Below are 27,374 nucleotides of genomic sequence, written 5' to 3'. Positions count from 1 at the left end.
GTTTGTGGGGGTGCTCATCTCTCTCTCTCTCTCTCTCTCTCTCTCTCTCTCTCTCTCTCTCTCTCTCTCTCTCTCAGTCCCTGCTCAGCATCCCGGGCTCACCCTTCCTCTCCCGCCACAACAGCAAAAGCAGCATCTTCAGCTTCCGGGGCCCCGGGAGGTTCCGAGACCCAGGCTCTGAGAACGAGTTCGCAGACGATGAGCACAGCACGGTGGAGGAGAGCGAGGGCCGGCGCGACTCGCTGTTCATCCCCATCCGGGCCCGCGAGCGCCGCAGCAGCTACAGCGGCTACAGCGGCTATGCCCCCCCTCCCCCCCCCGCCACAACAGCAAAAGCAGCATCTTCAGCTTCCGGGGCCCCGGGAGGTTCCGAGACCCAGGCTCTGAGAACGAGTTCGCAGACGATGAGCACAGCACGGTGGAGGAGAGCGAGGGCCGGCGCGACTCGCTGTTCATCCCCATCCGGGCCCGCGAGCGCCGCAGCAGCTACAGCGGCTACAGCGGCTACAGCCAGGGCAGTCGCTCCTCGCGCATCTTCCCCAACCTGCGGCGCAGCGTGAAGCGCAACAGCACGGTGGACTGCAATGGTGTGGTGTCGCTCATCGGAGGGCCCGGCTCCCACATCGGTGGGCGGCTCCTGCCAGAGGTGAAAATAGATAAGGCAGCTACCGAGGACAGTGTAAGGAAGTGCACGGTAGACCAGACATGGCATGGCAGTCTCGGCTCCCTGGCCCTCCTCTGCCCTCTGTCCTGCCCGGGCCCTCTTGGCCAGTCTGACGCCTCCTTCACACGCCATCCTTTCCCGGCTGCCCCCTTGCCTTCCTTCTGTGTTTCTGACGCTCCTCCCACCCAACTCCTTTGACCCTACCTCTCTCTCTGCCCATCTACCCTCTCTTCCGCCCCCGCCAGCTTTGACTGACTGCTGGGATGGAATGGAAATGTCACCTTATCACCACCAGTGATCAAATCTGAGCTGGTTTGGAACCATTGCTTTTCTTCCCCCTTCCCTCCCGGGAAAACAGCTTGGAATTTAAAGACCTTATTATTTCTGGGTTTTGGGGTTTTTTTTTAAAGTAATAATTTTCCACTTCTCTACAGGGATGAGGGAGGGTAGAGGTTACCCAGAAGGGCCAGGCCAAGGAGGTCAAGAAGACCTGGAGGGAACCAGATCCAGAATCTCACAAAGCATTGAAATGGGAATAACGAGGGAGGAAAAAGTGGGAGGTCAGGCAGGAATGCGTGGTGTTTGGGGGAGAGAGGGAAAGGAAGGAAAGGTGAATTTAAATGTAATCAAATGTCAGGCTCTAGAGGAGCTGCAGATAACAGCTTCAAAAATTCGCTTGTCTAAGGGCTCAAGACTGGTTCCCCTCTTTGGGAAAAGCCATTTCTTAATATTTCTTTAAATTCTAAGCTCTTTTTAAAAGCTGTATTGTTATTATACTGTCGGTAATCCTAATCTTTCCATCTAATTTCTTAACAGTCCTCAGTGCCTCTGTGGCTGGTGTGAGATTATTGAGATAGCATGTCAGTTCATTCATTATAATACTTCAGAGGCCTCTAACACAGCATGAAGACACCCAGCCCTTTAATTAGCATGATGCATGTGTAAAAGAAAACTGGACAATCATGGGTGAAATACTTCAGAATGATCTGTATTTTAGCATTTTGGGCAATTGTTGATTGCACAGATAAAAATCTAAAAGGCAGGACTGGATTGTATATAGGTTAGTGGTAGAGAGTTGATTTAGCATCCATAAGGCCCTGGGTTCTCTCTCTAGTACCATACCTAGGGTTGGGGTAGGAGGAATGGGAAGGAAAAGAAAAAAAATTCACAGTCATTTTAAATGTGTTTGAATGTCTCATTTCTCTCTGGCCTTTTATTTAAAAAGAAAATACTTTACCCCTTATATTTGTAGCTTTTTACATGCCCAAAATTCTCTCTCTCTCTGTGACCTAAGCCAAACCTTTCTCTTCCTGCTTTCTCTCTCTTTCCCTCTCCCTCTTTCTCTCTCTCTCTCTCTCTCTCTCTCTCTCTCTCTCTGTGTCTGTGTGTGCCTGTATTTGGGTGTGGAGCTGGGGGTGCAACAGGGCTTTGTACTTGCTAGGCCAATGTTTTCCCACTGAGCTGTCCCTCCAGACCTATAACTTCTTTTTACATGCATTGCCCTTCTTAAACCCCAATCTTGTGTCTCCCAGTTAATTTTAATGTCTTCTCTGCACAGGCACTTAGTTATTGCTCTTCTGGAGACCTAATTGGTTAAAGTTAACAAGAATAGCTAATAATTAATGGCAACTCAACCCAGAGCTGGCCAAAATAGATGTTATGGATATTACCATAAGATTTTTTTTTTTTTACTAATTCTGTATCTAGGAGTAAATTTTGGACTTCATACATACCTAGCTATATTCTCTGAAAAGACAAAAGTCCATCTCATTATGGTAGAGCAGTTGGGGCAACTAAAAAAATTCAGTGTTTAAAGCCAAATTTTGATGTCCTGGAAGTTCTAAAATATACGTATGTTTTATATATATATATGCCAAATAATACAGTTTGTATTTTCCCTGAAGAAAAAGTTTGAGACATATCCAGAGAGTATCTTCAACTTCAGCCTAAGGCAGATGATCAGGTTTGAGGGTTTTGTTTTGGTGTGTGTTTTGGGGGGGTGTTGTAGTTGAATGGCTTTTGTTGTGCTGTGTAGGAGGAAAATTTGAGCTTCAGTTGAGCAGATGGCTATGAAGTAAGGCTTTCTATCCTGGAACAACTCAAGGCTGGCCTTGAACTCACAAAGATCTGCCTGCCTCTGCCTCCCAAGTGCTGGGATTAAAGGCGTGCACCACCACTTTCCTAATTTTTGACCGCATTTGCAACTACGGGCTGTGTAAACTAGCCGTGTACCTGGACCAGTCACAGGGAGCATTCTGCTTAGGGTTAGCCCACTTGCAGCCTCCCCATGTCAGTGGCCCTGACCTGGAATCAGTACTCACCAGAACCCTTCTGTTTCCCTCATAAAACTTCCCACTCCTGTGACTGTCCCCAACAAAATGCAAATCACAGTGACTGGCTATAGCAAGATCTGAATAAATAACCTCTGTTCTTTCTTTGGTTCATCTTTAGTTCCATAATTCATGTAACTTTGCACCTTGTCAAGCCCTCTGCCAGCCTTATTCTTTGTAAAAGCTTCCTCTATATTCTGTTTGCACTTATGTGTTAGGTAACCCTCATCTACCAAATTTGCAAGTTAAAAGGATATAGAAAAGGGACTCTCAGGCTGGAGAGATGGCTCAGCAGTTAAGAGCACCGACTGCTCTTGCAGAGGACCCGGGTTCGAGTCCCAGCACCCACATGGCGGCTACAAACCATCCTTAACTCCAGTTCCAGGGGAACCCAAAGCCCTCTTCTGACCTCTGTGGCATTGCACAACACGGGTGCACTCACATACATGCAGGCAATACACTCATACACATAAAATAAAAATAATAAATATTTTTTTAAAAAAAGAAAAGGAGCCAGGCGTGGTGGCGCACACCTGTAGAGGCAGGCGGATCTCTGTAAGTTCAAGCCCAGCCTGGTCTACACAGTGAGTTCTAGGACAGCTGGGGCTATGGGGAGACCCTGCTTCAAAAAGAAAAAAAAAAGGGACTCTGCCAGTTGAGGATTATTCCCTAACCCCTCGTTACAACAGGACTCTGCCCACCCTGATGTTCCTTTATGCCCGTCTCTAGTCCTCCCACTCCAGGTAACCACTTCTAATTTATCTTACTGTAGCTTAGTTCTTTTTTATAAGCATAGACTCATAAAGTATGTAATCTTAATTTAGCTTCTTTGATTCAACAATATGCTTTTGTTTTTGAGAATATTGGGGCTTTGTGCCAGTAGTTCATTCCTTATCACTGTGAGTGGCATCTCATTGCATCCATAGACCCCAGTTTGTTTATCCATTCTGCCTTTAACAGATACTCAGGTTTTTCCAATTTGCAGCTAATACAAATAGGCTTGCTATGAATCTTATGATTCTTTTTCGTAAATAAAATGAAAGTTTTCTTTTTTATTAGATAAATACCTCAGAATGAAATACCTGGGGTATGTAGTAAATATATGTTAATTTTATGAGAAATTGCCAAACAGTTCTCCAAAACAGTTACACTGTTTTTTTCCCACCAAGTGCATTAGCAGTGGTTTTGTTAGTTTCTTACTTTTATTTCCTTTAATTGATTTATTTACCTTATGGTGCTGGTGACTGAACCCCAGACCTCATGCATGCTAAGCCAGGACTCTACCATTGAACTACACCACTAGCCCAAGTTTTAGTATTTTGTGTGTTTGGTTTTTTAAGTCAGTGACTTTTTTTGTTATTCACATACTTTATTAAAGAAATGATTGTATCAAGTAGGTCAGAGTTGTATGGAAAGCAAATCCAAGGTTCTACATTTGTCTCTGTTTAAATGTGGGGGCAGGACTTTCCCCATAACAAGCACAGCAGCTACGGCTGTCAGATGCCCCTTTATGGACACAGCCCTGGGTGTATTTGAGCAGCCCACAGAGCAGCAAGCAGCTCTTTCTGCAGGAGGTGCTTCTACACTGTGCCTCTATAGGAGCACACCCAGGTGCAGAGGCTGCTGTGACAGGGAGCCACCTGTGGTGAAGAGCAGTTGGGGCCCATATTGAGCCTTGTAAGACTGGACATGCAGAGTGGGTGACAGAGGCATTCCGGCTGCCGGAAGGCATATACCTTCTCTAGTGCATTGTTTAAGGTCTTTTGTCTGCTGTTAACTGGTTTGTCTTTTTATTGTTGTTAGTTTCTTAGATGATCTAGATATAAGTCGTTTATTATTAGATTTGTAATTTGTAAAATTTTGATGATGTATAACATCAGTTATTGTTTTGTGACATGCTTTTTGCATCCTGTTGAAGAACTCTGCCTCTAGGGCTAGAGAGATGGCTCAGCAGTTAAGAGCACTGGCTGCTCTTCAGAGGACCCAGGTTCAGTTCCCAGCATCCATGTGATAGCCAACAACCGTTTATAACTCCAGTTCCAGGAGATCCCATGTCCTCTTCTGACCTTCACAGGCATTACATGATATGGGTGCACTTTCATACATGCAGGCAATACACACACATAAAAAAAATAATAAAGAAAAAGAACTCTGTCTCTCTACCCTCAAAATTATGGAGATATTTTTTAGCAGCTTTATGGTTCTAGGCTTCATAGTCACATCTCTGATCATCTCAAATTAATTTTTGTGCATGAACTAAAATAAGGATTAACATGAGTAAAAAAACAGTCTTTCAGTATCACTTGTTAATAAGGCTTTTCTTTCCCCATTGCATTGGCACCTTAGTCAAAATTTATTGTTATGTGTACTGTGAGTCTATTTCTAGTCTGTTCTGTTCTCTTGATTTATTTGTCTATGCTAATACCAATGCATATTAATCTTCATTATCACCTTGTAATAAATTTTGAAATGAGGTATAAAAACCCTCTAAAGAAAATAATTTTTTGCTTGTTTGTTTGAAACAGGGTCTCCCTGTAGCCCCAGCTGGCCTGGCACTCATTATGTAGACCAGCTGGCCTGGCACTCACTATGTAAACCAGGCTGGCCTCATTCTCACAGAGATCTTCTTGCCTCTGCCTCCCAAGTGCTGGGACCAAAGGTGTGTGCCACCATACCCAGCTTTGAGCAATATTTTTAAACATATTTGGCAGATATCTTTCAAGAGGTTATTTTAATACTGTAAATCTTTTTAAAATATTATTTTTCTATTCCACAGCCTTTACATTAATTTTAGAAACGTCAGTTTATTCCTAAAAGCCAATATTTTGATGGGCATTGCACGCAACTGTTAAACCAATTTGAGGAGAGTAGGGATCTTAATTCCAATATCTTACCGTCTATGAATGTGGTGTATTTATTTACTTGTCTTATAAAGCATCTGTCAGGAAAGTTGCATCATTAATTGTAGAACTCTTACACATCTTTTAGTGGTTTTATTCCTTGGTACTTGATTTTTTTTTTTTTTTTGGCCTTTTTGAGACAGGGTCTCCCTGTAGCCCCAACTGACCTGGAACTCACTATGTAGACCAGGCTGGCCTTGAACTCAGAGATCCACCTGCCTCTGCCTCCCAAGTGCTGGGATTAAAGGTGTGCGCCACCACGCCCAGCTGGTTCTTGATTTTTTTATTAGTATAAAAGATACAATTTTTTTGGTCTTTTTGAGACAGGATATCCCTGTAGCTCCCCAGCTAGCCTGGAACTCACTGTGTAGAACTCACAGAGAAGGTGGTGCCCCGCAGTAGAAGCACAGTTGGCTTTATATACTGACCTTCAGCAAGTCACTGTAACAAAGTAGAGCATGTTGATTCTATTGATTTGGAGGGTTAGGGGGAATTCCGTAGTTCCTGTGTATACAGTATTTCCTGTAAGTAACTGCCATATTTACTTATTTTGCTCTATTATGCTAGCTAGGACTTCAGATTCAAATCTGAAAGTGATGACAGGACATCCTTCATTTCCGGCTTTAGAGGAAAGGGTTCTGAGCTTTACCAAGAGCAATCACCGTGTCTGTAGGTTTTTATAGACGTCTTAACCGATTGAAGCTACCATATTCTATCCGGATTTGTTGAGATGCATTGTTGCAGAGATATTCGTCTGTACACTGCTGGTTTTCAGCATCTTCGAGGTGATCATATGCTTTTTCTTCTTTGATCTGTCTGTGTGATGACACTGACATTTTCCATGTATTAGCTAACCTTGCTTTCCCAGTATAAGCTCTGGTTGGTCATGATGTGTTATCTTTTGCATACACTGCTGAATTCTGTTTGCTTATGTTTATTGAGGATTTTGCAACTCTGTTCATGAGAAATATTGGTCTCTGATTTTCCTTTTGTGTACTGTTTTTGTCAGTTTGGTTATGTTAACTTTACAAAACAAGTTGAGGAGTAAATTTTCTCCTCTGTTTTCTGAAAGAATTTGTGTAAGATTGGCAGTATTTCTTCCCTAATGCTTGATAGAATTCATTCCAATATTCACTGAAGTTTTATTTAGATTTAGGAAGACTGATGTTACTTCTTCCTTAATATTTGATAAAATTCATTTCTGTATTTACTAGATGTTTCTTTGTAGAAAGATTTTATTTAATATTTTATTTATTTATTTTTATTTTATTTGTATGTGTGTATTGCCTGCATGTAAGTAAGTGCACCCATGTCATGCAATGCCCACAGTAGACAGAAGAGGCTGTCAGATCCCCTGGAACTGGAGTTATGGACAGCTGTTAGCTGCCATGTGGGTGCTGGGATTCGAACCTGGGTCTTCTGCAAGAACAGTCAGTGTTCTTAACCACTGAGCCATCTCTAGCCCCTAAATTATAATTTCTTAATATGGACTATTATGATTTTCTAGTTCTTCTTGTGTCACTTTAAATGTTTTGATTAGTTTGGCCATTTCACCTAAGATGAAGTATCTTAAAGTTCATCACAATATATCTTTATCAGCCTAAAAATAAAATATCTGTAGGATTTGTAACAGTGTGCTTTTTTCACTCCAGACAAGGATCACATATTTTCCCTCTGTTTTTATTGATCAATCTTACTGGAGGAATTATTATTATTTTTATATATTATTAATATTTATTAAGAACTTATACTTGAGGGGGTGAACTGGAGTGATGGCTCAGCAGTTAAGAGCACTGGCTGCTCTGGAAGAAGCCAGAGTGGTCTGCGTCCCTATTCCTTATTGGCAGTTTGGGTAACCCCTTCAGAGGATAGTGTGATAAGAATAGGAGGTAGGAATTTGCTAGGCAGTTAGGGTAAAAAGACCCCAAAGAAATGTAGCCAGTTTCCTGGCTAAAAGTCAAAACGTTCTTGGGCCTGTTAACAACATACTGTGTTCCAAAGGCCAAGAATGTCAAAAGTATTTGGGAGCTTGTATCTAATCCTTAAAAGATTTTGGGGTTACCTCTTCAGAAGGGGGGAATGTTGGAGGGGAGGGAGTGCACATGGATTTGATCAAAACACCTTATATACATGTATGAAATTCTCAATAAAGTTTTTGTAAAAATTAAGAAAAATAAAATAAACCCATAGCACTTGTGACAGCATGCACAAGGCATGCACATGGCACCCACATGGCAGCTCACAACCATCTGTAACTCCAGTTCCAGGGGATCTTGTACCCTCTTCTGGCCTCTGCCGGTATTGCATGCATGTGGTACACTTAACATACATTCAGGCAAGACACTCATACACATAAAATAAAAGAGAAATAATTCAAAAAAAAATTTTTTTGGTCTTTTTGAGACAGGGTCTCCCTGTAGCCCTAGCTGGCCTGGAACTCACTATGTAGAACAGGCTGACCTTGAACTCACAGAGATCCACCTGCCTCTGCCTCCAGAGTGCTGGGACTAAAGGCTTATACCACCACGCCTGGCTTCCAAAATATTTTTAAAGAACTTACATTTGAAGTTTTTATTCTGTTTTTTGACCATTTGCTATTTCAAAGTTTTCAGTCTGTTTTTATAATTTCTTTTCATCTGTTTACCTAGGATTTAATTTTATTCTTTTCTGGCTTAGAAGTTTACAGTGTTGACTTTTAAGTCTGTTTTATTTTCTGACATAAGCATTTAAAATGTGACATTTCCTTTAGCCATTAGTTGAGCTATATCCCTAAATTTTGATGTGTCATGATTTCATCATTATTCAGTTAAAATACTTTCACATTTCCTTGAGATTTCCTCTTGGGAACATGGACTTTTAACTCTGTTGTTATTTATGAACATGTGGAGATTGTCCTCAGTATCTCATTATTAGCACACTCTTCTTGGTGGAAACTGCTGTTTGGATCTGTTCCAGATGCTCTTCTTATATAAAAAAGAGAGAACGCACTAACATTCCCTAAGTATTCACTTGGAAGATTTTACTTCTTGGTGTCTTATGTATTTATTTTTTTTTAATTGAGACATATTCCATGGTAAGAGTCACAGAACAGACTCTGAAGTTGAAGCAGTTGTCTCCCTCTGTTCCTGCTGTGGTCATAACATCTGCCAGAAAGTGATACAAATAATAGTTCTGTCTAAATAGTATGTTTGAGATGCCAGGCGTGGCGGCACACACCTTTAATCCTAGCACTCGGGAGGCAGAGGCAAGGGGATCTCTGTGAGTTCAAGGCCAGCCTGGTCTACATAGTGAGTTCCAGGCCAACTGGGGCTACAAGAAGATACTGTCTCATAAAAAAAGACACCTCCCCCCAAAAAATAGTAGGTTTGAGGATGAACTTTTCTGTAAACACCAAACTAGGCTTGGGGGTGAAATGCACAAGGCTCTGGATTCAATCCCCAGCAATGCAGAGAAAAAAAGCTAAAAAGTAATCATTAAATGGTGATCTAGTGATTTCACTAGGTCTTTTAGACAACTTTCACCAACTTGGTTTTAAGGGTGGTTTTTGATCCACTCTGAGGAATTTATGTCTTATTAGATCCAGCAAGCCCAGACAACCGTGAGACCACAAAGCCATATTATACATAGTTTCATAGATCTTAAAGTACTTTGGGGGGTCAACATTTTGAAAATTATCTACCATGTGTACTGTAGACGGATCAACTGAGTGAAAATCTAGGATCAATCCAATGCCAGAATTAAGTATCTAATGTATGGAGCCTTTCTGTGTTCTTTTTAACATGATTATCAGTTTTTATATGCATTAACCTAATTTGATTTGTTAAATGTCATAAGTATCAAAATGCAAGTTCATGGCAAAGAGCTGCTTCTCAGGGAAATATATCTTATCTGAAATAATGGTTAATAAGTCATTCTTACATATACAGGTGTTTATATATAATAGTGATGCAAACTGAAGTTCCCAAGGAAATTAGCTATTTCTCCTTCTCCACTTCTGTGGTCCTGCTACTACATAAACAAACAAGACCCATTAAACACCTTGATAAGGTAAATTTTGTCATCTGCTAGGAATTATCCTCTGTGAAGTCCTTAAAATTTAAGCATGCATAGGACAGAGAGTTTTCTTAAAATTTGAGCATAAGTATAAGGACATAAGTATTTGAGTATAAGGACAAAGGGATTTCTGACATAGCTCTCCAGAAGTATTTTATTTTCAAAACAACCAGGATCATTTTGGGGCTGATCAGACATGTACTTCTTTCTCCTTGTACAAATGTGTCTTCCCTGTCCTGAGGGATGCTGCCAATCTCTGTCCAAGCCACCATTGAAAGAGCAGATAGATTCACTCAGGCGACGTAGTATAGGGGACAATATCCATCAAACCTGATCTGATGTAGAGTAATCACAAAGAACTTAAACCAAGGACAACAAGAAACTTGGGCAGCCCCCTCCCACCCCTGTACCACTGCTACCTGGGTAAGGCATGTGACAAATACTTTTTTTTTTTTTTTTTTTCTTTTTGAGACAGGGTCTCCCTGTAGCACCAGCTGTCCTGGAACTCACTATGTAGACCAGGCTGGCCTTGAACTCACAGAAATCTGCCTGCCTCTGCCTCCCAAGCACTGGGATTGAAGGCATGCGCCACCACACCCGGCGACAAATACTTTTTATAAAATGTTTTTAATTTATTTATTTTTATGTGTACGAGTATTTTGCCTGCATGTCTATAAGTACACCTGTGTCATGCAAAGCCTTCAGAGGCCAGAAGAGGGCGTCGGATCCCCTGGACTGGAGTTAAAATGGTTGTTAGCTGCCATGTGGGTGCTAGAAATCAAACCCAGGTCCTCTGCAAGAGCAACCAGTGCCCTTAACTGCTGAGCCATCTCTCCAGCCCCAAAAAATATCTTTTATAACAGTCCAGTGATGATTTACCATTTTTGTTAGGAAATTTGAACATTGCAATTTAACTCTTAAAATTTTTGAATGTCAAGATAAAAATATGATGCATTATAGTTAAGATCAATTTTACCATACTTTCTTGCAGTGGCTTGGGAAGGGTGGAGTAGACCTTTGGCTTGCTCATGCTTAGGCAGACTAGTGTATAAATGGTGGTACTCCTCTGGGAAGAGACAGCATCTGGAGGCTCAGTGCTCAAGAACTTGGCCTGAATGAAATTTCAGGTAGACGTGAATTTGACTTACTTTGACAAGTGGACCAATTCTAGCCAAATACTATGGATGTGAGATGAGAACAGGAAAATATAGGGTCTGATTCTGGTTGCAATGCCCCTGGGGATGTGGTCTTTCTACTTTGTGCTTAAAATTAACCAGATGAGGCATTTTGGCCTCAGCCAGGCAGCTTTGCTTAAATTTAAATGACTTGGTCTCATCCACAGAACTAAAAATGATCTATTGCCAATGTGTTTCATTACTTCTTAAAGTAAGTAGGATTTTAGGACCCAGATTTTTAAAAAAGCACTGCACGTCATACATTTTTGCTCATACTCTGGACTGTCTATCCAATGAGGTCCAAGCCTTGTATTTATCACACTTTGCTCACCCTGTTTGCTTTATTTTATTTTTTAGGCAACAACTGAGGTGGAAATTAAGAAGAAAGGCCCTGGGTCTCTTTTAGTTTCCATGGACCAACTGGCTTCCTATGGACGGAAGGACAGGATCAACAGTATAATGAGTGTTGTTACCAATACACTAGTAGAAGGTGCGTGGCCTGCGTTGCCTTCTGAACAGCTCAGTAGTGAATATGTAGTATGCATGGTAAATATATTCCCTACCCCTCGATCTGACTTTCACAAAACTCTGAGCCCTTGGAATTGATCTTACTGAATATAGAAACCAGGGTCACAGCTCTTTCCCCAAAGCTGTGTTCAGGAACAAATAAGGACCTCAGATGCACCGCCAGCATCAAGCGACAGGTAGGAAGGATGGAGCAGTGATAGAGATACAGAAGCCTCAGTGATGCCATCGTGAGGAACAAGTGGGACTGTGAGACTTTAGGGCATGCGGGTGAAATGATCAGGTGATGGAGTTCCCTTCATGGCCTTACCTCACAGTATACCTTCCTCTCTTCCTCACTCAAGACTTACAGCCCTTTAGACTTTTCCTGAAGGGAGAACATACTGTGCATTTTGATTGTACCTAATTCTGCCTCTCTCCAAACACCCCCACGTACCTACAAATACATCTGATGTGTGACTAGGTAAGCCAAAATCCCTCTTGCTTTGGTACTTTGTTCCACAGGGAACGAACAGCCACTTGAATCATAACCTGTCTGGTGATACTGCTGTAAGTGCCGGATGCTCCATGCGACATGGTTTCTCCATGGCACAGCCTGGCAGGCTGTGGAACAGCTGGGGATTTTCCTTTAGGCCATGGTCCGCCTGGCAAGTACCAGCCCTCTCTCCAGTCCTGGTATACATCCCAGGCTCCTCTTAGAGGTAAAATCAGTAACTAGGTTCTCTCGCATAGGATTCCCACTGATTCTGCATCTATTTTCTTCAGTTTATACGTGCTGGTTTAGCTGAGTTTAAACTATTCTTGAGGCCTCAGATTGCTGTTCTCAGAGTTCAGATAGCCAGGCTAAACCGGCACTAATCACAGTCCCTGAGATGGGGCATTTTCTATTGGCCCGCTAGCCATGGGACACATTTATTTTTTAGCCATTTAAGCTTACCATATCTGTGTGTGTGTATTGGGGTGGGATATAGTGAAGGGGGAACCCCTAAGAAGAACCACCATAGGAGCATTTGTACCCCTCATAGGTGTAGAGAATGAGACATGCCACTAGTCTTGACAGTGCCAAATCAGAATGTATGAAGTGAAAAAATCGAACGGACTGCTTGCAGCCAGCTCAGCAGCTGCATTCCGTTTTCCTTCGTTTCCATTGAGGTCAGTGTATGATAGAGCAGCTTTAAGCTCTGTGGCTTATGCTTTGAGATTTCAGGCAAATAACTACATACCATAAGAACTCCAAGCTGTAGAACACTAGCTTAAGAATTTGGCTAATTTTCATATTCACTTAGAAACCAAGACAGGATCTCTCCAAGTGTGTAAGGCAACTGAAGAAGAAAAGCAGCCTCCAACAGGACATCATTGGCAGGGGCATCAGAACAGGAAAATGATCTGTGCAACACAGCAGTTATAAGTTGTCTATGGCAAGGGCCTGGCCAGTGTGAATGCACAAACAACAGTCAGACGCTCTTCACTATGCTTGGAATGGTGGAATGTTGGTACTCCACTATTACTTATAGAAGCCTTCATTGAATGTAAACCTTTTGGGCATTTAAAAAAATCTCCTCCTCTTTCCCTGGCCTCTTCTTTCTCTCTGTCCTACTCTGCACCCTCTCCACCATCCACCGCTCCGCACGCTCTCCACCATCCACCGCTCCGCACCCTCTCCACCATCCACCGCTCCGCACGCTCTCCACCATCCACCCCTCCGCACCCTCTCCACCATCCACCGCTCTGCACCCTCTCCACCATCCACCGCTCCGCACCCTCTCCACCATCCACCGCTTGGCACCCTCTCCACCATCCACCGCTCCGCACCCTCTCCACCATCCACCGCTCCGCACGCTCTCCACCATCCACCGCTCCGCATGCTCTCCACCATCCACCGCTCCGCACCCTCTCCACCATCCACCCATCAGCACACACATTTTTAAAAAACAAGATGGAAACATCGCTCAAGGAGGAGACAGCCATTCCAATTATTTTTCCTTTCTATGGCCCTACTGCTCACATAGCCTGTACCCGCCCTGCCATTCCCTCTCACACGTTCCTCTTATTCTTCACCTTGTCTTTGACGCCTTTAATTAAAACTGATGGGCCAGAACTGCTATAAGCAAAGAACAGTGAATGACTGGAACTGAATAATTATGAGGGGAATTAAAGACATTAACAAAGATCCATTGGCTTAACCATTGGCTCCTCTGTATCTATTGCTTGCTACATTAAATGAGTAATTATTCCTGCTGCACAGATTTGCAATTAGGAAACTGAAATTATTTTGATCTGAAGACTTAAATCATTGTTTTTGAACCAAAGAAACAAACTCTTATCCACCTAAAGGTTTAGATGCAGCAGTGGAGAATTCCGGAATCTCCTTAAAGAGAAAATCCTGCTGCCCCTCCTCAATCCATGCAGTTGCAGACTTGCTTAGCAGGATCCAGTCCTCAGCCAGATCCCCAGCTAGCAGGAACCTTAAGCTCTGGAGATGTTTCGGGGCTGGGGTCAGATGGAGGCAAAGACTAGTGTAATCTTTTTCCTCAGAGCAGGAGAGCTGCAGGAGGAGGGTGACAGCAGAATAATGGGTGTTAGTGGCCGTGCTTTGGTGCTTCTTGTTGTCAGTCCTCAAACAAGACAGTTGCAGTTGCTCCCTAGAGGGAACTGGCCGTGGATGCCACTGCCTCTGCTTAGTCTTTGTTTTCAAGTGCCGAGCATCAAGTGTGGCTACAGTTCCTCATCTGGCATCTGTCTTTCTTGCCTGGCTGCAAGCTCCAAGGAAGTGGGGACTCTTCAACACTAGGATTCTTCAGCTGCTTAAAAGTTGTCAAACCGAGTTGCCTTTGCCTTTGGAAAACTTGCTCCACCAAAGCCACCATCCTGGTAGACTAACGAGACTCCCTCTGGGAAGATTTCCTAGTACTCTTGGGGCTGTGGCCTGCAGGTAACCCCTCTGAAAATGTCCAGAAGCTCCACAAGCCTCATTTCCTTATCTTAACCCATCCCCCAACTAAATTCTTTGCTTTACAGGTCTGTGGAACCAGTAACAGTTTACAGAGTCATAAGTTACTTTAAATCCACTAGGCACAGTGTGCATAATGGTCCCTGCTACTAGGGAGACTGAGGCAGGAAGATGGATTGAGCCCATGAGGTAATAGAATGAGACCCTGTCTAAAAAATAGTCTGGAGAGAGGCTCGATGTGTTAAGAGCTTGTACTGCTCTTGCAGAGGACCCAAGTTTAGTTCCCAGTACCCACATCAGGTAGTTTGCCTGTAACTCCAGCTCCAGGGGGATCTGACCCTCTAGCCTCTATTGGTACCTACACTCATAAATACATACACTCACACAGACACATACGCCTTCACATAATTAAGAATAATAAAAAGTTTTAAATAAACCTCTCAGTTCAGATAATGATCTTTTCTACCTCTTAAACTCACATTGTGTTACTCCCTGTGGAACTGATCATCCTGAGGGTTCACCCAGCTGAGTGGTAACCAATATCCCTGTAGGAATCTTCAGGGTGGCCCATGGGGTAGAAAGCCCCCTTGCTCTCTGGTCAGACCTGGAACCTCATACAGTGTGCAGCATGACAGTTGTGTCATCTGTCAGGAATGTGAACAGTCAGGGCTTCAATCCCATGTGCCCATAAGCTGCAAACATTTGGAGAAGGGAGGAGATTAAAAAGGAATGGAACCAAACTTCCAAATATGTACTATAAGAATTTATGGAAATAAGAGAACCTTTTCATTTTCTTTTTTGGGGAAGAAAACTAAATTTACCTTGTGAAGAGAGGGAGTTCTATGATGAAGAAGCCGAAGCAAATTTTCTTCACAGACCTCTTTTCCCACGCATACTCCCACGTGACACTCACTGTGGCCCTTCAATCTGAAAACCAAGGCAACCATTTTCTTAGCAACCAGGCAGCCAGTCAGATATCTGACCAAAACCACCCCACCTAAAATAAAGCCATCACCATGGGTACCATCCTGCTAGTCGGAGAAAGGGTGAGGGGACTGATTGACAGCAGCCATCATGTTCTTGGGGAGATGTTGGGAAATTTTTTTAGTTTGTTTATTTTGCTTATATTGGCTTGCTTGTTTGATTTATTGATTGGTTGGTTGGTTGATTGATTTTTTTTTTCAGACAGGCTCTTACTATATAGCCTTGGATAGCCAAATACCTGCTGTGTTAGCCTAGGCTGACCTTAAACTAGTGGGAATCTTCCTGCCTTAGTCTTCCGAGTGCTGGGATTCCAGGGATCCCTAGCTTTGCAGGAATCTTTTTTATTGTCAGTGGAATTGGGATGGGGAGGGACTGTTAGAACCAATCCTGTAGACCCATACATGGCCTTGCATATAAGGATTATCATTCTGATAGGGATTTATTATTTAAATTTTTTTGGATTTGTTTGTTTTTATTTTCTATGTGTATGAGTGTTTTGCTTGTGTGCATGTAAATGCACCATGTCATACAGTACCTGTGGAGGCCAAAAGAGGGTGTCAAACCCCTTGGAACTGGAATTGGGAACCAAACCTGGGTCTCTGCAAAAGCAGCCAGTGCTCTTAACTGCTGAGCCATCTCTCCAGTCCCCTGACAGGTTTTTAAGTTAAGATTCCTGAAGAACATCTTCACTGGACAGAACCTTAGAGTTTTATGACCCCCAGTTGTTATGTTTCATATGTAATTTGGGGAGAACTTCAACAGCTAAGCCCTGTGCCTAGGCTGGTGCGCGGCCAGCAGAATGGCCTTCCTCCTTTCCTTCTAATCATTCTCTTTATGTTTTCCTACTTTAGTTTCATAAATAATCTGGAAAACCACTAAGTCCTGCAACTCCACTGCTGAGAGTCTTGAGGCTTTGAGGACGTACCTCAGGGAAGGGAGACATCCATTTGGCTGGGCTGCAAGCTCCTATTCCTGCTTCAATCAGAGCAATTGCTGATTTACCAGTTTTTTGTCTGGAGGCCACATGAGATTCTGTTTTTAAAAGAGAGAATAGGGGAGTAAAACAAGACGAAGAGACTTAGAGGGGAGGGAAAGAGAAGCTACAGGAAGAGAAGAATCAGGTGAAAGGGCAAGAGAGATGGAGCTAGGAAGACTGAAGGGAGGGTAGAGGAGAGGATGCACCTTGTGCAGATAACTCAGCTCTGAGCAGCAGCCTCACTGAAGGTGAGGACAGTCAGTCACCTGTACCCTGCTGAGGACACAGTAGAGGCCTGTCACATTGTGGCCGGCTGCAATGCCTTTCCTGCTGAAGAAGACAGTGCTTCTGGCAAGTACTTCCCCAACACTTGCTATTTGCTAGGGGGTTCTGAGGCACTTCGTAGATATTCTAGGTTATTTAATGTGTGTGCATGCGTGTGTAGATGTGTGCATGTGTGCGTGCAGGTGCATATTTGTGCTCAAGTGTGGGGAGACCAGAGGTCAACATGCTTTCCTCGATCAGTGTTCACCTTATTTTGGAGATAGGGTCTCTCACTGAGCCTGAAGCTCGTCTGTTTGTGTAGGCTGGCTGGCTAATGAGTTCCAAGGATCTCCTCTCTCTACCATCCCAGCACTGGGGTTAAAGACATACACTGCTACGCCCAGCTTTTACTTTGGTGCTGAGGATCTGAAATCAGGTCCTCATGTTTCTACAGCAGGCATTTACTGACTAAGCTATCTCTTCTAGACCCGGCTTGTTTAATTCTCACAAAAAATTGATGTGATTTGTTCATGGCTCCATAGTTAGCAAGCGTATGGGCTAGTATTTGAACTGAGGTGTGTCTGACCTCAGAGTCTATACTTTTGATGGCTTCTCTGATAAGAATTTAATGATACATTGTGAAATTGAGAACATCTTCCACTTAAATGAGGACTTATCTTGTGTCAGACACTGTATTGACTGCTTTATATACATCGTCTCCTTTAATCCTTAGTCAGACTTACATAATCTCATGAAATGAGCTTAGACAACTCACTTAGTCCTAAGGATCTGCAAATTCACTGCCCTGTTTTAAGGACAGGACACTTGATCCCTAGAGAAGTCAGTTACATTGCATGAGCTCACCCAACTTATGACTATTGAAGCCAGTTGAACCAGGAGGTCTGGGGGCCACGCTCCTAACCACCATGGTCTGACCCCGTACCTGGTGGATAAATAGATCATTATTAATATGGAAGGGACTTGCCCTTTTTATCTTGATGCAGAGGAAACCTGAGGAATGTCAGTACCCAAGCACTCTTTGTTATAGTAACAACAGTGACGATCACCTGAGCAGAAGACAGAGTTTTCTCTGTGATTGAGAGCATGTCTGTGTTCTTTATTCGCTCCAGAACTAGAGGAATCTCAGAGAAAGTGCCCACCATGCTGGTATAAATTTGCCAACACTTTCCTCATCTGGGAGTGTCACCCTTACTGGATAAAACTGAAAGAGATTGTGAACTTGATCGTCATGGACCCTTTTGTTGACTTAGCCATCACCATCTGCATTGTTCTGAATACACTGTTTATGGCAATGGAGCACCATCCCATGACACCACAGTTTGAACACGTCTTGGCTGTAGGAAATCTGGTAAGATGGAGCACCATCTCCTGATATATGATTTGAGATGTTTGCCTATAGGACTCCTTTTTCTGATGTGGGAAGCTGAAGATAAGCTAACAAGAAAGTAATAGTTAACTGGAAGACAAATGCTTCCATCTGCCACGGCTCCAGCTTCTGCTCACTCTTGTGCTCCCTTGGCTGTTTCTTCTCTGCAGAACTTTGAAGACGTCATCTAGGCTCTCTTGGCAGGAAACCAGCCCCATGACAGAATGGGAGACATGGGACAGTGGGTTGGCTCAGCAGCTTGAGCCAAGGACTTCTGGGTTGTGTTTTTTGTTTGTTTGTTTTCTCATCCTTCTCAGATTAATTCCACATTGCCCCAGCAAGTCACTTTCCCTTGTGCCTTAAGTAACAGCCACCCAAAATAGGGAGATTGTCTAGTGCACAGAGCACCCTACACTGCCTGTGCTGTGGGATCTTACCGCCCATATGGAGTTATTTATGAGACACTTTCAATTCCAAACTGCTTTCCCCTCCAATCCAACTTCTGGGCCATCATCCAGTTTCTGTTATTAGCTGATCTGTGCCAAATTTATTTTAAATTAGCTTAAGTCATATATTTCTATTATTTAGAAGATAAGTATGAAGTTTTGAAAAGTCAAGAAATTGTGATTTGGGATTATGTTTTCCTACTTTAGTTTTTAAAAAATCAGGAGTTGATCAAATTCTGATAGAAAGGAGTTGTTTGGGGAAAAATCCTCTAGGTTATCTGGGCTCGCCATTGGAAGCACATGTCCAGCTCTTGTTTGATTTAAGCATGAGTTCTGCCCAGTGTTTCCTGCACCCATTTTCTCTCTCACACACATGGACTTGCTACTCTAAACCCTAACACACTATTACGTTATGACAATATCGTTTTTAGTTCTCATTCTGAAAATCCTCTTCCCAGAAGAGCACCTGTCTTTCCTTAGTTTTCTGACCTTAACTCTTTGCAGATTACAAACCAGTTATTTCATAGAATTCTGTTTCTGTCTGTCAGGAACTGTGCACCTTCATAATAATGTAAGATCTCATGTGCACTGCATCCACCAAGCACAGTGTCCATTTGTCATATTACTGGTAATCCTTGCTAAACCACCCAGCTAAGGCCTCTGCCGAGCTTCTTCCTGTACATTATATAATTAATAAGTACTTTTGAAGGAAACATTTTAAAATTACCTACGTTTCCTGTTAATTAGTTTTTGGTCTCTCTTATCAGAATGGATGTCTGGTCTCCATTTTTATCTACTGTATTATAATGGATTCCTGTCATTTACTTTGATGCTTATACTGTCCCTGATCTGGCCATTGGGAAGTTCTTCAAAGTGGTGCCCATGTCATTTTGATATGTTCTAGTTAGGTCCTTGTTTCTGGTACCACAAGATAATGCAGGCTAACAGTGTTTTTCTGTCCCAGGATTGAAACTAGCCATTCTCAAGAAGCTCAGATCATCTTAGTGAATATAGTATTTTTGAAACTAAGACCTGTAAGCTGGGTGTGCTTATTCAAACAACATACAACCTTGTTAGAATTCAAGCCATTTAGAATGAACTCTATTCAGTGATAACCATAGGGGATGCTCTCACTTCCAGTTCTTGTCTAGCACCACAGATTCTTTCTGATCTCCCTTTCAAACTCCTCTCACTGTAAGAAGCCAGTTATCCCTCCCCTTGATTGACTTATTTGATTGGAAAGCCAGTGTTCTTACAGTGTGGATACCACCCCATGCTTTTCAAGCTCTGATACCCTGTGCTGGGTGCCCTTAGCACACACAGGGAGTACCTCCACGCCTCCAATGTCCTGACCACGTCCCTCCATGTTGAAGCCCTTTATACTTCCAGTGCTCCAACAACCCAACAACTTATACAGACCACTGTATGTACCCTTGTTTCTTATACCCACTTAAAGCATCATAATGTCCCTGACTGGACACTGTCCTTACTCCCTCCCCCAGGCTTTCCCTAGCATGGAAGCTCTCTTTATTCTGCTTGGACTCTGGCTTCTCATGCCATGACACCCACCTGTGTGACACTCCTCAGGCACTCACTTCCACCTGGCTCAATCCAGACCACGTCTTTCTCACCACCACCACCCCCATTCTCTCAGCATGTGGACACCTTCCTTTACCCCACCTTGGGCTTTCTGCTGCAGGGATCTCTCTCCCTACTCTTGTGTCTTCACTTGGAGATACCATCTTTGCCTTGCTTAACTTCTCATTCTCTGTCAGCTCCACTTCATCCCCCAGTGTGAATACCCTCCTAACCCACTTGGACCTCAGTGCCAGTGTGGTATAGCCACCCTAGGCAATCTCCCCAGCCACCTCGATAGCCCTCACTGGACTGTCCTTCATGATAGGTGCCTCTCCCTGGCTCTGATGGCCTGTGTTGTTCATCTGCATGACCATCTCACCCCTCCTCAAGAATGGACTTTTTGTGCTGGGCAACACCCCGCAGAGGTACCTTGCTGCCCTGCTGAGCTCCAACACCTGGCACCAGGCCTCCCTACATGTGGAATATGACAATTTTAAGCCTATTGCATAAACCTGTTGCATACAAAGTTCTCTCTAAAAATGAAATAATCAGTTAGTCTTGTGTGATAACCTGCACTAGTGGTATTGGTCTTGTCGCAAGCCACAGCTGGACTCTGACATTCCTCTAGCACATGTCTTCTTAAGGCCTACAGGAGATGGAAGGCCCTAGGAGGTGCAAGGTGCTTTGTCAGGTCAGAAGAGTGGGACATGGGAACACAGAGAAGAAGTAAGCCATCCTCACACACACAATAAACTTCAGATCCAACATGACATCATTGGATACCATATTGAAAAAAATAAGGGAAACAGCAAAGTCTCCAACAATAAGGAAATTCTTTGAGGATATATTCAACTAATGGAACTTTACATAGACAGTAAAAATGGGATTTGGAAGACTGTAACAACATAGATGGCGTCAAGATAGACCCAAGATATTATGTAATATGTACATGCATTGAAAAACTCAGAAACCGGTTATATGAAAAATTATAATTATATACAAAGTAGGAAGACCTAATTTTTTTCCGTTTTTGAACACACTGAACAATATCCAATTGCTTTTATGACTTAGAGGAAGAAACTGCAGAATTATGTCTGGGTTCAGTGAGATATGATATCAAATCATAAATTAATATATATTTTAAATCTAAACACAAGGAGCAGTTTCTTTACAAGTGTTATTTTCTTTTGATTGATGCATAGTTGTGCAAATTTATGAGATACAGTGTACTATTTCAATACACACCTTCATATCATTCATGTACACATCACTTCAGGGCAGTTAGCACACCCATCATCTCCAAAAGTTTCCATTTCTTTCTAATAAGAACTTTCAAAGTCCTCTATAGCTATTTTAAAATATGACACATTACTGCTGATTATAGTCACTGTGTCATAAAAACAGAATACCACAACTTCTTTCTACCTTGTCACATTGTACCTTTTGACCAGGCCTCCCCACCCTCTCCTTCCCTATCCACTCAGACACTGGTAACCACTCTCTGCTTTCTGATTTTATGGAAGTGATTTTTTTAAAAAGCAAAGACCCTAAGAATACACATTCAAATAACTGCTGACCTTTTAAAGGGGTTGCACATTTTTGCTATTCATGGGACTTAGGTTATTTTTTAACCACATACTGAACAGTGTGAATTGAGTGGTTCTGGCAACAAAGATGGGAGCACTGGAGCTGAGAATTTCATTCAAGTGAAAAGGAGATTTTCCTGTGTCATGTGATATGCTCATGGGACATACAGGTACTGATGTTGTCCAGTGTAGAGGCCAAGGCTGGCTCTTGGACATGTTGTTTGGAAAGACAATAAAGCTGTGCTCTTTCTGTTATCCTGTTCCTAACCTCCTGCCTCCTTCCCTCTTCTTCAGGTTTTTACCGGGATTTTCACAGCAGAAATGTTTCTGAAGCTCATAGCCATGGATCCCTACTATTATTTCCAAGAAGGTTGGAACATTTTTGATGGATTTATTGTCTCCCTCAGTTTGATGGAACTGGGTCTTGCAGACGTGGAAGGGCTTTCAGTGCTGCGATCTTTTCGATTGGTATTCCATATTTCTCCAGTTTTTTTCAAAGTTTCCTTTCTTACATCGACTAGAAAGTACTTCGTATAGGTTAACTTACGGTGTTAAAAAAAAAAAAAAAAACACCTTAAGTGTATTCTGCTCCCAAATCCAGTTGAACTTAGGTACTAAAATCTTGAAAACTTCCCCACTAAAATTTAGCACAATGTGAAAGTTAGGTTTTGAAATTAATAAACAAAAGAGACTAATTTTTAGGAAGTTGCTTAGAAAATCATTCATTCAGAAGACGAAGGGTTCCCAAGGCCTTCTGAGGTCAAATTTGGTTGGCTAATGAGTTGTTTGAGTATTTATTTGAGTAGCTCCCTGAAGTGGATGAATCTCTGATGTTCAAAGATGACTTTCCTCAGTTATTCTGTGATGGCAACCCCTTCCAGACATTTAGAATGAAATAATGCTTTGTTAAATTATACTGAAATGAGTTGTTGAAGTTGACTTATTTCCTTCATTAGTGAAGAAATATTTTTATTAATATTTTGATAAGTTAATGTTTAAATTACTAAGTGGTTCTGGGAGAATAACTAATACGATCTTCAAAAGAGCAAGCCATAAACACAGGTGTACATGGAATCCTGGAGACTCAGTTCCCTGTGGTTTCTTGCTCAGCTCCCTGCTGCTTCCCTGATGTCAAAACTGTCCTGACTTTTCCTCTCCCAACCAGGAAAATACCTGAAATACCTGAAATACCTGAAAATACCTGAAAATACACATAGCACCTGCTACCTTCTAGAAATATCTGGTTAGGCTCCAGCCCATAGTTGACTTTTTCTTTTTGAGTCAGCATCTCATTAGGTAGCCCTAGCTGGCCTTAAACTCACTGTGTAGACCAGGCTGGCCTTGAACTCACAGAGATCCACCTGCTTTTACCTCCTGAGCACCTGGTAATTTTTTGAATTTTCTAGGCTTGCTTTTTACAGTAACGAATGACTTTCTCAATGTCCTTACCATACCAATCTTTTGGTTTCCTACAGATTATACTCTCCTTGCCATGTCCCTTCATTTACTGTGAAATTAATCAGCTTTCTTTTATCCATGCCTCAGTTTCATTTTAGTCTGAGACACAGGAAGTTCTGAGCATTTCCTAAGGGTGATAAATTTAAGCCAATCTTCCTAATTTTACATACTTTTTTTCAGCCATGTGGTGAGACAATGGTCTATCATTTAGTTTTTGTTTTTCCCTTAGCTCCGAGTCTTTAAATTGGCCAAGTCCTGGCCCACTCTGAACATGCTGATCAAGATCATTGGGAACTCTGTGGGTGCCCTGGGCAACCTGACCCTGGTGCTGGCCATCATCGTTTTCATCTTTGCTGTGGTGGGGATGCAGCTCTTTGGGAAAAGCTACAAGGAGTGTGTCTGCAAGATCAACCAGGACTGTGAGCTCCCGCGCTGGCACATGCACGACTTCTTCCACTCCTTCCTCATCGTCTTCCGAGTGCTGTGCGGGGAATGGATCGAGACCATGTGGGACTGCATGGAAGTGGCTGGCCAGGCCATGTGCCTCATTGTGTTTATGATGGTCATGGTCATTGGCAACTTGGTGGTTAGTAACGATTTGGAGATATTGTTGCTCTTTGACCCAAACATCCTACACTTAGCGCAGAAACCTGGTCCTCTTAATCTCTCTACCACCTGCTGTGTTGAACTCGTTTCTTGGTCCAGGTCTACCTTTAGGTACAAATTAAGAAGTGCTTATTCATGAAGTGCCTACTGAGCCGTGACACACCACAACCTGGTAACTCTGTCTTGTTTAAAAAAATAAAACCAAAAAAAAAAAACCACAGCAAAATTAAGTGATCCCTCTCCCCAAGTCACACAGCTGACAGACTCCAGGATTTTTTAAAATATTTTTTTCTTATTTTTATTTCATGTGTATGTGTGCATTGCCTGCATGTAGGTAAGTGCACCCATGTTGTGCAGTGCCCGCGGAGGACAGAAGAGGCTGTTGGATCCCCTGGAACTGGAGTTATAGAGTTACGGACAGTTATTAGCTGCCATGTGGGTGCTGGGATTCGAACCCGGGTCTTCTGCATGAACAGCCAGTGTTCCTAACCGCTGAGCCATCTCTCCAGCCCAGACTTCAGGATTTTTGTCTGTTTTCTTCCAGCTACAAAATGTTTCCTTTTTTCTAGAAAAACTGTGATTTGTTTGCCTTGGCACTGTTGGAATCTCAGGCCATCTAATTCTGTGGACCTCCTTGGATACTGTTAAACTAACACCATCCCTGGTCTCTACACACTAGCTGCCATCTTCCAAAATCACAGTGACCAAAAATGTCCCTTGAGGTATAAAATTGCCCTCCATTCAGAAGCACTGATCTGAAGCACCTTAGAGTTTATCTGTATAAATGACAGGTGACTTTCTTGTTTACTCTGTTCCATCTACCTCCTGTCTTCCATTTCTGTGTGCAGGAAGTCACCAGCAGAGGTTTTAGCATTTTATTTCTCAAAGTGTAATTTGAGTACTAGCAGCAAGGAGATGGCTTGAAATCTGAGACCCCTCACCCATGGCTGCCACAGTAGAACATGCATCTTAACAAGGCCCAGGTGATGATTGCACACTGCAGTTGGAGCAGCCGCGATGTTAAAGACCGGACTCCCAAGTACAGAGCAGAGAGGCGAGAAACAACTCATGTGATCCTTATAAACTCAGTCACTTCAGTTCTCCCTTTTCTTCCATAAAGAAGCTTGCCAGCAAAGGGTTCCTTGGAACCAGCCATAGCTCTCCTATAATAACAATAGCTAGCATAATGCTTCTGCAGTCCACCAACCACCTTTTTCCCTCAGTCCTGGTCCCTGTCTTTTCATTCCTTCCATGAGTACAGCTCCTGCTTCCTGCTATGTAATGTGAACAACATCTCTAGGCCCCTTCCTTGCTACCTTCTCACCCCAAGATGTCTGTCCTGTGTGTGCCGCCAGATACCCGAGCAGGTGCCTGGAGTCATCTCGCCATCTCTGTGTGCTGACACTGCTTCAGGTCCCCCTTGGCCCAGGCACTCTGCCTATGTAGTCTCCAGGATCCTGTAACTTTGGATTTTTTTCTCTGTTTTCTCTGCACTCCCAGCAATTTCCTGTACCTTTCTTCACACACTTCTATACACACAGCCTTCTTCACAGTGTCCCTGAATTTTACCTTTCTTTGCATTTCTACAATTAGTACAATATTTCTAGAAGTGTAGTCTAAAGACCACCTGCATCAGTCACACAAGTTTCAGTCATTAAAAAGGCCAAATTCCAGATCTTCTCTTCAGGGAAGGCCAAGAAAATACATATTTTACCGTGTATCCACCGACCCCCCTGAAGCCTGATCCAGACTTTATCAGCTTATGTCTGCAGCAGCATTCTAACTTCAGCCTCCTTAATGTAGCCGCTGGGAATACTTTCTCAGTATCAGTCATCATCTGTAGCTCCTGTGTTCAAGAACTAAGAGTGAACTGGGTGGTGCGCACAGAAAGCTGGGGCACAAGGATCATGAGTTTGAGGCCAGTTTGGGCCACAGAATCAGACCCTTTCTCCAACACTAGTGGAGGAGCTGGAGAGATGGCTCAGTGGTTAAGAATACTTGCTGCTCTTGCACAGGACCTGGGTACACACGCACACGCACACAAATAAATATGTATATCTTTAAAAACATTTTATTATTTTTATTTTATATGTATGAGTGGTTTGCCTGCATGTATGTGAGTACACCCGTGTCATGCAATGCCGTGGAGGTCAGAAGAGGGCTTTGGATTCCCCTGGAACTGGAGTTAAGGATGGTTTATCGCCGCCATGTGGGTGCTGGGAATCAAACCTGGGTCCTCTGCAAGAGCAGTCAGTGCTCTTAACCGCTGAGCTGTCTCTCCAGGCCCGTAAATAAATCTTTTTAAAAGCATAGTGGCTGGGTGTAGTAACCCATGCCTTTAATTTCAGCACTCAGGAGGTAGAGGCAAGCAGATCTCTGTGATTTCAAGGCCAGTCTGATCTCCATAGCAAGTTTCAGACCAGCCAAGTGAGACCCTGTCTCAAAAACAAATAAAATGTCATAGTAGATTCATTTAAGACTCACATCCTTCAGCCTGGCCTTGAAAACCCTCTCCAATTTCACTCTCCCAACAGTGTTCCTTGTCAGGTCTACAGAAATCAGATAATGCAAATGCATGCGGTTTATTTATTGTCCCTCCTCTCCCACTTCACACATGCTATTAACTGCATCTAAAATGTATGCTTTAATCCCCTGAAGTATAGTAAAGTAAGGGACAAGTGTAGGTTAGGAAGTGAATATATCCCACTTTTCAAAAGTAGGGTTTTAAAAATAAATTAACCTGAACATGGTGGTACACACCTTTAATTCTAATCCCAACACTAGGAAGGCAGAGGCAGGCAGAGGTCTGTGAGTTTATGGCCAACCTGGTTTACATAGCAACTTTCAGGTTAGCCAGGGCTACCAAGTAAGACCTTGTCTCAGGAACAAATAAACAAAACAAATAATCTGAATATCCAAAGTGGTAAAACAGGAAGTTTAAACAGGGGCAAAGCTTGTATTTGGCTGGGAATTTGGCTGTGCAGCAGACCATAAAGTCACCATGCTGTCCTGCTCAAGCTTCTGGTTTGGTGTTTTAAGATGGGGACTTCACTGTGCAGGTTTGATCTCCTGGCCTTGAGCAGCCCTGCCTCAGCCTCCTGAATAGCTGGGTTTCCAGGCATGTAGCACCATTCCCAGAAAAGTTATTTTTGTAAATGTTATCAAAGCATGGATAATTCATTCTTAACCCATGTTCTGCCACTAAGCTGCACCCCAAGTCCCCAAATCCATTCTTGAAATATGATGACATAAAGTACGTTTCACTGCTACTTCTTGATTTGTATGAAGATATGGCTCTCCAAGCCTAACTGCTTTCTAACGCAGGTCCTCTGAGATAGCCACCATCATGAACACATGACATCTATGTGTTCTTCTGTCCTCTTCAATAATCCATATCCACTTTCTGTTTATTTTTATTTTTGGATAGTTTTCTTCCAAATAAATACAGTCTTTGCTTTTTGTCATGAGAAAATTACTATATTTGGGATATAT

At 42.8% G+C, this 27,374-nt stretch overlaps 1 protein-coding gene across 1 annotated transcript in view; it reads left to right on the top strand.

Annotated features, from left to right (window-relative positions):
- Scn8a (sodium voltage-gated channel alpha subunit 8) overlaps window positions 1-27,374 on the top strand; it is a 196,068-nt gene that overhangs the window by 135,163 nt on the left and 33,531 nt on the right. The window contains exons 12-17 of the mRNA XM_008840003.3: window positions 78-160; window positions 367-679; window positions 11,480-11,612; window positions 17,952-18,190; window positions 22,113-22,286; window positions 23,506-23,862. Coding sequence (XP_008838225.1) covers window positions 78-160; window positions 367-679; window positions 11,480-11,612; window positions 17,952-18,190; window positions 22,113-22,286; window positions 23,506-23,862 — 1,299 coding nt within the window. The remainder of the gene's footprint in view (window positions 1-77; window positions 161-366; window positions 680-11,479; window positions 11,613-17,951; window positions 18,191-22,112; window positions 22,287-23,505; window positions 23,863-27,374) is intronic.

This window comes from Nannospalax galili, unplaced genomic scaffold (assembly GCF_000622305.1).
Source record: "Nannospalax galili isolate Female #2095 unplaced genomic scaffold, S.galili_v1.0 scaffold979, whole genome shotgun sequence".
Classification (NCBI taxonomy): domain Eukaryota; kingdom Metazoa; phylum Chordata; class Mammalia; order Rodentia; family Spalacidae; genus Nannospalax; species Nannospalax galili.
The sequence above is the reverse complement of the archived record's forward strand: the minus strand, read 5'-3'. Positions and strand labels throughout refer to the sequence as shown.